At 40.1% G+C, this 13,002-nt stretch overlaps 1 protein-coding gene and 1 long non-coding RNA gene across 2 annotated transcripts in view; both read left to right on the plus strand.

The window, feature by feature from the left end:
* Positions 1–2,078: 2,078 nt before the first annotated feature.
* Positions 2,079–3,598, plus strand: LOC137242446 (uncharacterized). Its single transcript, XM_067769727.1, has 2 exons — positions 2,079–2,108; positions 3,046–3,598. The coding sequence occupies exons 1-2, from the start codon at positions 2,079–2,081 to the stop codon at positions 3,562–3,564; spliced, it is 549 nt and encodes a 182-aa protein (XP_067625828.1). The 3' UTR covers positions 3,565–3,598.
* Positions 3,599–9,069: 5,471 nt separating this feature from the next.
* Positions 9,070–13,002, plus strand: part of LOC137240312 (uncharacterized) — a 372,934-nt gene continuing 369,001 nt past the window's right edge. Inside the window, exons 1-2 of the long non-coding RNA XR_010949688.1 lie at positions 9,070–9,205; positions 9,273–9,417. This is a non-coding gene — a long non-coding RNA (uncharacterized lncRNA). The remainder of the gene's footprint in view (positions 9,206–9,272; positions 9,418–13,002) is intronic.

A 13,002-nucleotide genomic window follows, 5' to 3' on the forward strand; every position in this document is an offset into this window, starting at 1 on the left:
GTTCATACATATGTTGTTGCAGCAATGCCACACACAAAGAATACCACACCCATTTAGTGCAGCTGGCCTCATTGGCATTTGCGCTCAGAATTCCTACGTATGTATGTATGAATTTACAATGTTCGCGAATGAGAAGTGAGAAGGAATGCCATAGATAAAACGAACTAAACGAACAAATGAACTAAAAGGACAATTAGAACCGAAATCAAAGATCTAGTTCACTTGTTCAGTTGAGAGACCCGGTCAATTGAAAAAGTTCAGAACGAAACGACCCAATTCTAATATAGATATCAAGTATTTTTCCTCTCTCTTTTTTTTTGATGTTGGCATATACCTACATTTAGGTATATTTAAGATTGTTTTAATTCAGAAATCTAATATAAGTTCATTATACTTAAGGTAACAGAAAAATGGGGTTTTCCGTATCAGGAACGAACTCACCAGGTTTCAAACGTTGTTGTGGTTGTAGCTACTGTTGCAGGAGGCCTATATTCGGCGGCCCTGCTGTTGTTGTTGTTAAAGCTGGTAGTATTGCAGCATGCCTATGTTCGGCGGCCCTGCGGTTGTTGTTGTTAAGGCTGGTGTTGTTGCAGCTGGCCTATGTTTAGCGCCCTGCTGGTGTTGTTGTTAAAGCTGCTGTTGCAGCAGGCCAATGCTTAGCGGCCCTGCTGTTGTTATTGCAGCTGGTGTTTCAGCAGGCCTATGTTTAGCGGCCCTGCTGTTGTTGTTGTAGCTGATGTTGCGGCAGGCCTATGCTTAGCGACCCTGCTGGTGTTGTTACCGAAGGCCTATATTCAGCGGCCCTACCGTGGTTGTTATACCTGGTGCTGGTGGTAAGCCTAGTGGATGCGGCGCGTTTGGTTGGCGCTGCCGACGGGGTTGTGGTTGTGGTTGCGCGGTCCAGTGGTTATTGTAGCCACTGGCGATGGTGGTTGGCGCAGGTGGTGGTGGTTGCGCTAAGCACACGTAAAGAGTGTGCTTGATGATACGATGTTCCTAAAAAAAAAGTCCCTTCACATTTGCGAAACACACACGGATGATTTAGTTCATTTATGTATACTGAATTAATTATCGCAAAGCAACATTGATTAAATGGAAAATTAATTGGAAATTATTAACGGGATTTCTTGTGCTTGCTCTGTCGAATGGCGACGTGTGGCTGTACTACGGTAATGTCCGCACGAAAGCTTTTGTTCGCTAGCTGGGAGTATAATACACGCGTAATTAAACAACAAATTATCGACAAACTGCGCTAAATAATTTTTTTTTTATTAATTGTACGGGTTTAGCAAGCGCTGCAAAAACTTTTACCGATTTTTCTATTTTCGGCCAGCACCTTTGCCAAACTTTATTGTTCTCCTCTTTTTCGGGAGCAATAATTTTCGCGGCCGACCACACTCAACGCACTTTTCTATCTTCCTTTCCGCAAATGGCGCACAATGCCGCCCTGGCGTTGTTAGAAACATTTTTCCATTCCATTCAGGGATGGAAAAACGCAGTTATCGAAAGCGCCAAATACACGACACGATCATTTCCGCGAACATTCCCGTTATGTCATGTTTCTGCGACCTTTTCTGTCGTGTATGGTGGTGTTTGCCAGTTCGCGCAAATGTTCGCCAAAAATCAAAATATTTTAATTTTTGGCGAACATTTGCGCGAACTGTTCGTGCGTGTATGGCGAAATAGCTCATAATCGTAGTAATTTCTGAACGGAACAGACGTGCGTGGAAAAGTAAAATGGACAATAAAAAATTTCTGAGTGAATTTATTGAAATGTATAAATCTTTGCCATAATTGTGGCAAGTAAAAGGCAAAGATTATTGTAATAGAATTAAAAAGAATAACGATTATGCGACTTTAATCGAAAAATGAAAGAAGTAGATCCTGATGTCACAAAGGATACAGTTATAAAAAAAATAAGTAGTTTGCGGGCGCAATTCCAGCGTGAATCAAAAAAAAAGAGAGATAGTTTGAAGTCTGGTGCTGGTGCTGAGGATGAATAAGTTCCTACTCTTTGGTGCTATGATTTGCTATGCTTTTTGAAAGATCAAGAAGAACCTTTGGCAGGCGTTACCACAATGCAGGATGAAAATACAAACACATTTGTGGTAAGAAAAAAAGTCAAAATTTTATTGTTTCTTTTTTTTTTGTGAACACAAACATTCATTTTGTTTTTATTCCGTAAATGATTCACTTTCTTATATTTAATATATTGTTCTGCCACGGAACTGCTCCCACTGTATTAAAATAATTACAATATTTTTCTCGAGTAGTTTTTGCTAAATTGGATGCATTCTTTGCACTTGAAGCTTTAAGAGCTGTAAGTCCATGGTCATTATGCCAATCGGCGTATTCTATCGCTCCGGGATCTGTTTCTTCAACATCGAATCCACCTTCAAAATACGTCTCCTCATTTTGCCTCCGTAAAAAGTTATGCAAGTAGCAACAGGTTAACACAATTTTCGTGACTTTTTCTGGTGATAAATTAATAGTTTGTAGGAGAATTCTAAATCTTGATGCTAAAATGCCAAAACAGTTTTCAACAATTCTTCTTGCCCGAGAAAGCCTGTAGTTAAAAATTATTTCTTCTTCCTTGAGTGTGTTGTGGCTAAATGGCTTCATGATATTTTCTAACAGGGGAAAAGCATCGTCAGCTACGAATACAAATAGTAGTTTTTCTTCGCAGTTTGGAAGCGGCTGAGGGTCAGGAATTTTCAATGTTTTATTTTTTAGAGATGAAAAAAATGTTGTTTCGCTAAAAAGACCGGCATCAGACGCTCTTCCATTTGTGCCAACATCCACCATCAAAAATTCGTAATTAGCATTAACTACTGCCATTAAAATGATGGAAAATTTTTCTTTATAATTATAATAAAAAGATCCAGATCCAGGTGGCTTTTTTATATTGACGTGTTTTCCATCAATTGCGCCTATACAATTTGGGAAGTTCCAGCGTGCATCAAAATTTTTCGCTTCTACCTTCCAATCTTTTTCTGTTTGTGGACGCTGAAAAGTAATGAAAAACTTATAAATCTTTCTTTTTAGGAATTCACTGTTCGACCAAGCAAAAGAAAAGTTTCTGAAGAAGATACTCTTATTAAAATTGCATGCGAGAGACTTGCCAACAGCCGCGAACCCACAGAAGGTGACTCCTTGGCTCAATCGTGGGCTTCGCAATATAGTGAAATGGAGGCCTCCCAGAAAACGATTGCGCGAAAAATCATATCAAATGTTTTATTTCAAGGTTGCTTGGGAGCATTGGAATTTAGACACGCGATTCAAATCCAAAATCTTTTTAACCCAAGTCAAATATTAACACCAAATGTCATTCCGCAATACTCAATGCGCACGTCTACGCAACTAAACTACGCGGTGCCCCAACACATGCAGAATTATACAATAAGAGTTCCGACTCCTTTAAGTAGCGGATCGTCCATAAACAGTAGTAGAATGTCACCTCAAGTCACACAAAACGTACGAATCGTTGAAGATACATCATCCATTAATTCGAGCTCGGTAGAAAACTTACAAAATTTCTTTGCATCGTTTGAAACGGACGAATAATTTATTTTTATTTTTACTTCAAAAAACCAATAATTTTCAGACACACATATGTACACATGAAACGTTTCTTGTTTAGTCGAAAACAAATAATTTAATCAATAAATAATTACCTTAATAAAATCTTTCAATTGACTTATTATGGCATCACAAGTCTCTGTAACTATTTTCCCAATCGTTTGGGCGCAATTGCTGTCAAAATTTTAAGTCTTCAAAGCTATTTCCACTAGCTAAAAAGCGCAAAGTTAAAGCAAGGCGGTGGAGGGGGAATCACTTCTCTCATTATTGTATCCCGTTTCGTTATGAGTGGCAAAATTTTTTGTAAAAGTTGGTCAAATGTTGCCTGGCTCATACGAACGTAATTTTTAAAATCATTTTGTGACGTGAATTCTAGTTCTTTAATAAGCTCACTTTGTCCAAGAACTGCTCGTTTTTTAAACCATTCTTTGCACCAAATTCTTTTTTTGCGATCTTCTCTCTTTTTTTACGCTTAATTGCCACAGCGAGCAATATTGCTGCAGCACAATTGTTGTCCGTATTCATTGCTGTCTAAAAGAGAACTAATGTTCGGCCAAAAGTTCGTATGGTGTATGGCCAAAGCTGCGAAAAAGATTGCGGAATGTTCGCGGAAATGTTCGTGTCGTGTATTTGGCGCTTAACTGTGGCAGCGATTATCGATTGGTTCATTGTTATGGTTAGCTCATCTCTACAGCATTATACATGTCGCGTTCTGGCTGTCAAACCTTTGTGTTGATGTTAGGTGAATGGAACGTAAAGAAAGCGTAAAACTTTGCAACTTTTGTGTGTTGTGGAATCGTTGTGCGCTAAATTAGGTAAAATTTTACCACCACGACAGCGCATAATTGCCAATGCATCGGTTCCATTTTGCGTTTGCCATCTCCTTTTGACAATCTCTATGCCAGTACAATGAAACGAATAAAATCAGCTGATGAGATGAGCCACTTACACAATTGAGCCAGGTGTTATTGAAAATTCGTCAATGTCATGGGAATTTTTGACGATGGCACCCGCACGAAACTAACAAAATTTTGTTTCAAACACCCCAGGCAGACATGAGTGAGGGTGAATCCTACCTTTTTCCCTATCACCAGCCAACTGGTACTTTCCAAGGTTGACCCTCCCAAATGGACCATAACAAACCTGCTTCGCTTTGATGACCTGGCGATGAAGCGAACAGGAAACCGGTTCATCTGTGGGAAGCCACTACCAGAAATATTCGATGCCAAGCAACGTGGGGCACTACTCACCCCTAAGATAAGAGTCTCAAAGTCCTACTGCGAAGTTAGCCGGGCAACAAGGTCCAACGCGAAGCTTTTCATCATTTTAAGACCATCTTTCCATAGATTTCAGAAGCAAATAAGGAAAATGATGACCAATAACCATTTCAAAGAACTATTGTCACCAGTGGAGGCAGCAGCATGGGATTCTTTTGAAAAGGTCGTTACTTCTTTTTTAGGCAAACACAAAAATCCTAACTACGCGATGATAACTTAATATTTAAATAGAATAGATTTAAAAACGATGCGGAAATGGGTAAATAAAAAAACATATTTAATACCGTTTTCTCAGTTAACTTTAAAACCTTTCTCCCGGATAAACAAAAAATTTGTATGAAAATTTTTAAATTTACATGAGAATATATAGCCCTAAATCTGAATTCATGGTCCAGTTCCGAACAAACAAGAACGAGAAAAATGTAAACAAAAAATTGGTTCTGAATTGAAAAATAGTTTTATCTAACTGACTCTATTAAAATTTCCTTTAAAGCAGAGAATTTATTATTTTCGGGTGGTTTCTGTATAAAATCTAGAATTGTCATAATGACTTCCTGCGGAAGTGAAGTTATGACATACTCATATTTAGTAGTCTCCTGCGTAATATTTTTGCTGCTAAACTGCCTCTCAGCATGGATGAATCATGCTTCAGGCAGTTCGTCCAAAATTGAGGAAGCTTCATTGAGGTGGAGCATATTTCGATATTCTGATTCGTACAGGGATTTTGTAACTCTCCTTCATTATTATCCAAATTAATAAGGGAATCGTTATTATTATTTATGTGTGTAGGTGTACTCATACTTATGCCGCGTTGTGCAGTACGATACATTATGAAGAACAATATATTAAACTTAAGTTATTTGATAATGCTCGCGCAAAGAAATTAGTAAAACGTTTTATCGAAAAATGTGAAATAAATTGCTTACTTGCTTTCAGAACAAAATGGGTAGCAAAACGAAATCACTTCAATTGCAAAAATAATTAAGCACAAAATTACTATAAATTTAAAATCGGAGAAGGGAGTTTACATTCGAATATATGAAATATATTAAACATTTAAAATATTCTATATAGTTATGTATACATATATATATATATATGATGATTTTTGTGCTTCACTTTGTTGCTCGCCGCTAGCGCTTATATTTAATTCGTCGTCTGGATCTTGATCTATATCAGCGTTAATATTATAGGACCGGAGGGATGAAATAAAGCATTCCAGCTCTACTGCTGTACGCGGTACAACGCGCCACCCTTTGATGAATTAAATTTATATGTAAGGACGCTACGTGGAGCGTATAAAAGAAATAGACGCGCTTTTCTTTTTTTGTTTCCGCGCGTGACAAGCAAAGTTGGAACTCTGCTTGACTGTGACTTGGCTCACTGGGTACGCGTGACTAACGAAGCTCTAATTTAGTTCGTCAGGATGCAGTGCTGATTGTTTAACAAGTTAATGTCTGGCTATCGTTGCGTTTGGCTTCTGTGTTGTAAGCTTTTTAGGTGGCCTTTGATTGGCTTTATATTAAAGCACTTGTAGGTTAGTACAGTTCCAACCCAAAGGCGTGATTGGAAGTGATCTCAGCTGTCACTCCTTATTGATGTGTCATAGCGGGGCGACGAAGAGCTAGATCGTAACAAAATTTGGTTATCCGCGGAGGAAATATTTAATTTGCACACTATAATATTATGAAAACACTTGTCTTAATAGCGTCGATTCTAACACCAGCGCATTGTTTAAAATAAAAAGGCCATGTCTCCGAGTAAAAGCTTTTTCTCTTCTCAACTGTTGATTTCATGATGGCCCTACTAAAATCGAATCCTAAAAGTAATAAATAATTCAAATTTTGGCCGGTAACCTTAACCTTACAATATGGTTCTCACACCAACGCTGTTAGAACAATCGTCTTGATCCTTTCTGCAAAAAAAAAAAATATTTCTTACGAGGCTAGCCAAATTATGATTCCAACTAGTTCTTTTGATTTTGGGTGACCATTCTATAAGAAAAAGATTATATCATTCCCCAATTTTATTATAAAATAAGGTTTCAAAAGAAATAAACTTGCCGGAGCAGTGGAATATGCGCCATACAAGAATCGTTTAGTACAGCAATGGTCCGTAATATTAGTCAAAACAAATAAATTATCATCTAGAAAGCAAGCCTTGGATCCCTTTGAGACCCTCAACGGACTTTTAAAACTTTTAGTTTAATCTTCTTTTGGCGCGAAACCGCTACTACCCGCTAGGAAATATCAATGGGGAGTAACAGCTGAGATCACTTCTCGGAGCCCAATCAAACCTTAGAACTATACAAACCTACTAAGAAGGAAAGGTTCGTTTCCAAAATATTGGTTTGTTGCTTTCGTTTTGCATAGCTCCATGCTAGGCAAACTACACATTTTTGTCGTTGTGCTTACTTGCAACTGTTTTAAGTTAGTGGGTTTTATATATACAGTTAACCCATCAGTGACTATTACATACATATTTCGAAAAAAAACTGTTGCTTTAAATTTATTAGCGTGAAAAATGCAGTCCATTATATATCTGCGTTGAATTTGTTGCTTTTGTTTTGCACAACACTATACATACAATCTAAGATAAAAACAGGTAGGTAAAAATGTGGTAATGGTCTTTTCCCCGTAATGGTCTCATGGTCGAACGAAACCAATTCAAATGGCCATTAGGCAAATTGTCTTTAGACCCCTTTGAAGAGGTCAAAAGGTAAACTGACCTTATGCCCGCTGACTTTATGTTACCCCACCTTTCAATTTTTGCATTATCCTCAGTTCTTGACACGTGTGCACAGTTTCAATTAAAGTTATGGTCATTTGAAGTGGTCGTAAGGTCAATTGACTTTATATCCTTTGTGCTAAGGTCACACTACTACCAAATTATTGCATTGTCATCGGTCCCTGAGACGTGTGCAAAGTTTCATTGAACCCTGTGGTCATTCTAAATAAGGTCAATGGACCTTATGTCCGTTGCCCTTATGTCATCTCACCAGCATAGTATTGCTTTATCATCGGTCCTTGATACATGCGCTAAGCTGCTATTTGAAGTGGTCATAAGGTCAATTGACTTTATGTCCTTTAACTTATTTCCACCCACCATCAAAATATTGCATTTCCATCGGTCGTTGATACGTGTGCAAAGTTTTAAATTCATCAAACTTCTTATGCTCAAAAATTCCGTTACATCATACATAAATATATACATAAATGCAACCCAAGGTAATAAGAGCTAAGTAAATATAGGGTTATGGTCTTTTTCCCGAAATGGCCACATGGTAAAACGGAAATTTCCAATTACACCAAATTTTGAAGGGTCCTGATCAAGCTACTGGAAGCTGGTGAAAATTTTGCTCAAAGATACCGTTAGATACATACATACATATGTATGTACAAACCTAGCGGTTTAGGGCTAGGTAGTGCAACCCGTCAAGGGGTTGCCAGCGCAATATATAGCTTCTCCAACCCAATTGTCAACCTCACCTACCCATGGCGAATCCTGTTTCTTTAACAGCCGAGGCTCTGGCGAACCCAATATCCTTTTGGACCTAGGGGGTGGTATGGCGGGATGGCCTAGAAGGTTTCATGTGGTCATACCAAATCGTTCCCGAGATGGTCGGACTAGTACCTTAATGGTGCTTGTTATCGCAAGGTACCGGATCTGTACCTGGCAAAGGACCATCAACATCAACCTTAATTAATAAAACCTAGGTAAAAACGTGTGATGATGACCTCTCGGACAAACAGGATGACGGATAGACCGATGAGTGATGAGCAGCGTTTACATAAACATTTTTTCGGTCAACTTACGTAGGATATCAAAAAAAATTTGCTAGGCGCTACCACCGATCAATTCGATAGTGGCTGCCGGAGAAATCATATTTTTTCGGGGATTTCCCCAAAAATCTGACCTCAAGCCGGTAAAATAAAACTTCTCTCATCTATTATACTATCGATTTGATTCATTAACCCTATACTAACTTATTTAAATGAATTGTAGTTATATCTGTAAATCTTTGCTCTCTTACAAAACTGGCCCTCTATGTAAGAACGATTTTAACTCTTTTTTGCCTCAATAGTGTGAATTAGCTTAGTAATATGTACATATGATATTCCTTCTTTAGTTCAATTTTATTTCCCATTCAGTTATCAGTTTCTAGCTTTCGATTTCGATCAATTTTATTTCCCATTCAGTTATTAGTTTCTAGCTTTCGATTTTGATGAAACTGTGGACATTACGAAGGAAAACTGTCGACTTTTGCTGATTCGGTTAAAAATGGAAGGCTGGGCCATTGGCAAAACAAAAGTATTCCTAAGATACTACAATGACGAATTCTTGGTCAGGTAAAAACTGAAAATTGATTTCCATTTTGTGTATATTTTAACATTTTACTTACAAAATTTTGTGTAGATTATACGAAGTACAAGTGAAAAAAGTTATAAAGGTGCAATCAATGATAAGAGCTTTATTGGCAAGGAAGCGCATGAAAGGAGGCAAGGATTAAAAAAAGATAAATATGGGTTAACGAAATCGAGTGGAAACTGTCAAACCTCTTGTAGGTAATTCATTACTGCCTTCAAAAATATTATATAGGTGCTTTTATTTTATGAAATATTTACACGAGAGGTGAAAGTTATTGTAACAAAAATTTTCATTTATTCATGGTGCACACAAGTATAAGTTTTATCGAAGTTAACTTGAAGCAAATATCTGTAGTGGAGAGTTATCTACCAACGATATGACTATTGCGGTTTTACACCGTTCGTCTTATTGAACTTCCTGTATATACTTGTCCTTTTTTGACGTAACAATTTTATTTATCCAATTAACTTTACCACAAATCTTTCGTTCGTATGGAGAACTATTGTAGCAAGCAGACGTTGTCCTATCCAAAAATCGTGTTACTATATTTAAAACGTTGCCCTTGCACCTCCTTACCATTCTCTTTCTCATCCTCTTCTGTCGTATATACCATTTCTTGCCTCTTCTACACATTTCCCCTATCTTTTTGCTCTTTTGCTCTTAGCTCCCATCCAACATTTGGACTTCTTTTTCTGCTCTAAAACGAACTTCCACTACAACTCTGTCACTTTTTAATAACTTTACAAGTTGATTGCATTTATGCATTATGAATAGAAAGGCCGACAAGCATAGTCAACGATATCCGTGCCCTTTTAAGCCCCGAAATTCCCAGAATTATAAACCAAACATTCCAGTGGCGTGCCTAAATGTCTTACGCGTTTGTTTCTTTTACCTTAGTGATTGCTTTGTTTATCGTTAACCAGTTTTAAAGGTTCAAATTTTGCGGCTGCCACCGTGGCGTGGAGGCAAAGTGCTTGCTCGATACCGTATGTCATGGGTCCAATCCTCGGCAGGAGCTACATCAAAACACTTAAGAAACCACACTTCTAAACGGCAGTGCTTTCGCAAAGAACCCGAATTTATGTCTGCCATGAAAAGTTTCTCAGCGGAAATTTTTCTGCTCTCCCGTTCGCAGTCGGCATAAAACATGTAAGTTCAGTCCTGTGAATTGGCAGGAACAAATTTAAGTAGTTCGACATGAATTGGGAAATAAGCTCTGGCTACATTTCAGCGGAGATATATTTTAATAGAGCTGTATTGTCCACTTATGAGGTGGGTTTTGTCTAAGGCTGGGGTAACGCTCAGTCAATCCAGAGTCGAGTAAAGGTCCCACAAACCCCTACTGTATAAATACACAATATTTATGTGTTACGAACACACGAACACACGGCTGGATATATTAGGCGGACAGCAGCTTTCCGTCGCAAGATGGCGAGGGGCGGAGCGGCGGCTAACGGTCGTTGGAGTAGAGGAGGTTCGGTAGGGCGGTTGAACTGTCGGGTAACGACCGGATTGGTACGGTGGTACGGAAGCAGTGGCGGGATAGAAGCAGCGGCTTAACGGCGGTAGGATGGCGGACGGCCAATGGTCGTCATAGCAGCGGCGGGACGGGTGCAGCGGTTTAACGGCGTTAGGATGGCGGACGGCCGACGGTCGTCGTAGCAGCGGCAGGACAGAAGCAGCGGCTTAACGGCGGTAGGATGGCGAACGGCCAACGGTCGGTGTAGACGGGCTTAACGGCGGTAGGGTGGCGAACGGCCAACGGTCGTCGTAGCAGCGGCGGCTGAATGGCGATATGACGGCGAACGGTCAGTGGTTGGTGTGGCAGCGGCGGCACCAGCAAGGCGGGATGGGCACAGCTGTAGTAGGACGGACGGCCAACGGTCGGCGTATCACCGGCGGGATGGAAGCAGCGGCGGCTCCAGAGGGGATGACGATGCGACGGCAGTGGCGGTGGGCTACGGAGCACGTACCAGGGCCGTGGTAAGAGGGGGAAGTAGGCTAGCGATGGTGTTTGCCTGGACATCGGCGACTCGTTCCGGGCGGGGTCGGTTGACGGTATCGGATTGATCGGAGGGCGGGGTTGTACCAGCCGATACACCGTGGGTCGACCCGTGGGCGGGGGGAAGTGCACCTTAACGGCACAGCAGTAGCCCCTGTGCGCACGCATCGGCTCACGGCCGAAACCATTGCTGAGGGGAAGGGGTGGAGTGGTCATGAAGGCGTCGGGCCGCTCAACGTCTAGGAGGGTGCGGGGGGCAAAGTAGCACAAGGCATCCTCCCCGTCGTCCTTATCTAAGTGAAGGGTGACCCGCGCCAAGACGGCGCCCCTGCCACTCAGCCAGCGGAAGCTACGACTGAGGGGGAGGGGTTGTATGGTCATTAAGTCATCGGGCCGCACAACACCTGGGAGGGCACGGGGGGCAAAGTAGCACAAGCCATCCTCCCCGTCGTCCTTACCCAAGTGAAGGGTGACCCGCGCCATGACAGCGCCCCTTCCACTCAGCCAGCTTAAGTTAGAACTGAGGGGAAGGGGTTAAATGGCCATGAAGGCGTCGGGCCACTCAACACCTAGGAGGGCGCGGGGGGCAAAGTAGCACAAGGCATCCTCCCCGTCGTCCTTACCTAAGTGAAGGGTGACCCGTGCCATGACGGCGCCCTTCCACTCAGCTAGCTAGCAGGAGGGAAAAGTATGTCTTTAAAAAGACATCCACTCCCGCTGGCTCACCTGCGAGGACTGGATTGCAAAAAAGCAAATTCGATGTTTATATGGATGGTGCCGCAAACTGGTTGAGAAGTCAACACACCATTACTGTGATTTTCATTGGTTTGCTATCAGTGGTTGTTGACTATGCTATAAAAGAATAAGTACAAGTGGTTGTTGGCTATGCTATAGAAAAATAAGTACAGGGAAGTTCAGGTTTAAGTGAATAAGGAAATACAGGGGGTTACGTTATTGCAACGCTACGTTACACACTTTTCAAATTATTAGTCCTTGTAATATGCGATTTCAGAATTTTCAATTTTTCAAACAATTAATTTCCAGCGTATTAACGCAAGATCATCTTAATTTCAAATTGCAATAGAGTAGAGTTTCGTTCAATTGTATTTCCATATGGCGGAAGTCATATGATATGCCAGAAAACCGAGCGAAATCCGGCTTGGCTTTAGTTTTGCAGACCGACAATCCTTTTTTGGATTCGTTTTTCACCTAAGTCGGACGTCTTTAAAAAACATAAGCATATAATTGATTATAAACTTGGTAATCATCGCATATTTAGTGGGAGATACACCGATCGGGTACAGTTTTACTCTCTCACCAGAATTTACAACGTTTTTCAAGAAGTGGTTGAGGTAATTTAGGAGACCAACAAAGCAATCACTTGATAAAAACCACGCGGACGGGAACATGGCAGCAGAGTAGAAAAGCGTCAAAAAAATATATTTAGTGCCGAAAATAATAAAACATTTGGTGAAAAAATTATCTTAAATTTATTGGAAAACGTGGAAGTGAAAAAAAGTGGTCATAATTCAGCGCAAGGATATGGCTATATAAAAAAAATTATGGGGAATTTTGTATAAGAAAAAAAATAATCCATTGAATTGTTCCTAATGTGAGCTATTTTTAAAAACAAAAAAAAAAACAACAGAGATAAGAGTTTGTTAATAAATATATGTTTCGCGATTTCAATACAAAAGAAATATATATATGCGACAGGAAAAAATTATTTAAATTATGTGAAATTATCACATGAACACTAGAAAAGTTTTCAAAAAC

This window comes from Eurosta solidaginis, chromosome 2, assembly GCF_040869045.1.
Source record: "Eurosta solidaginis isolate ZX-2024a chromosome 2, ASM4086904v1, whole genome shotgun sequence".
In the NCBI taxonomy this organism is placed as follows: domain Eukaryota; kingdom Metazoa; phylum Arthropoda; class Insecta; order Diptera; family Tephritidae; genus Eurosta; species Eurosta solidaginis.

Coding starts and splice junctions, on each gene's coding strand:
- LOC137242446 (XM_067769727.1), top strand. CDS start 2,079: ATGCAGGATGAAAATACAAACACATTTGTG. Junction 2,109..3,045: donor AAAATACAAACACATTTGTG/GTAAGAAAAAAA, acceptor CTTTCTTTTTAG/GAATTCACTGTTCGACCAAG.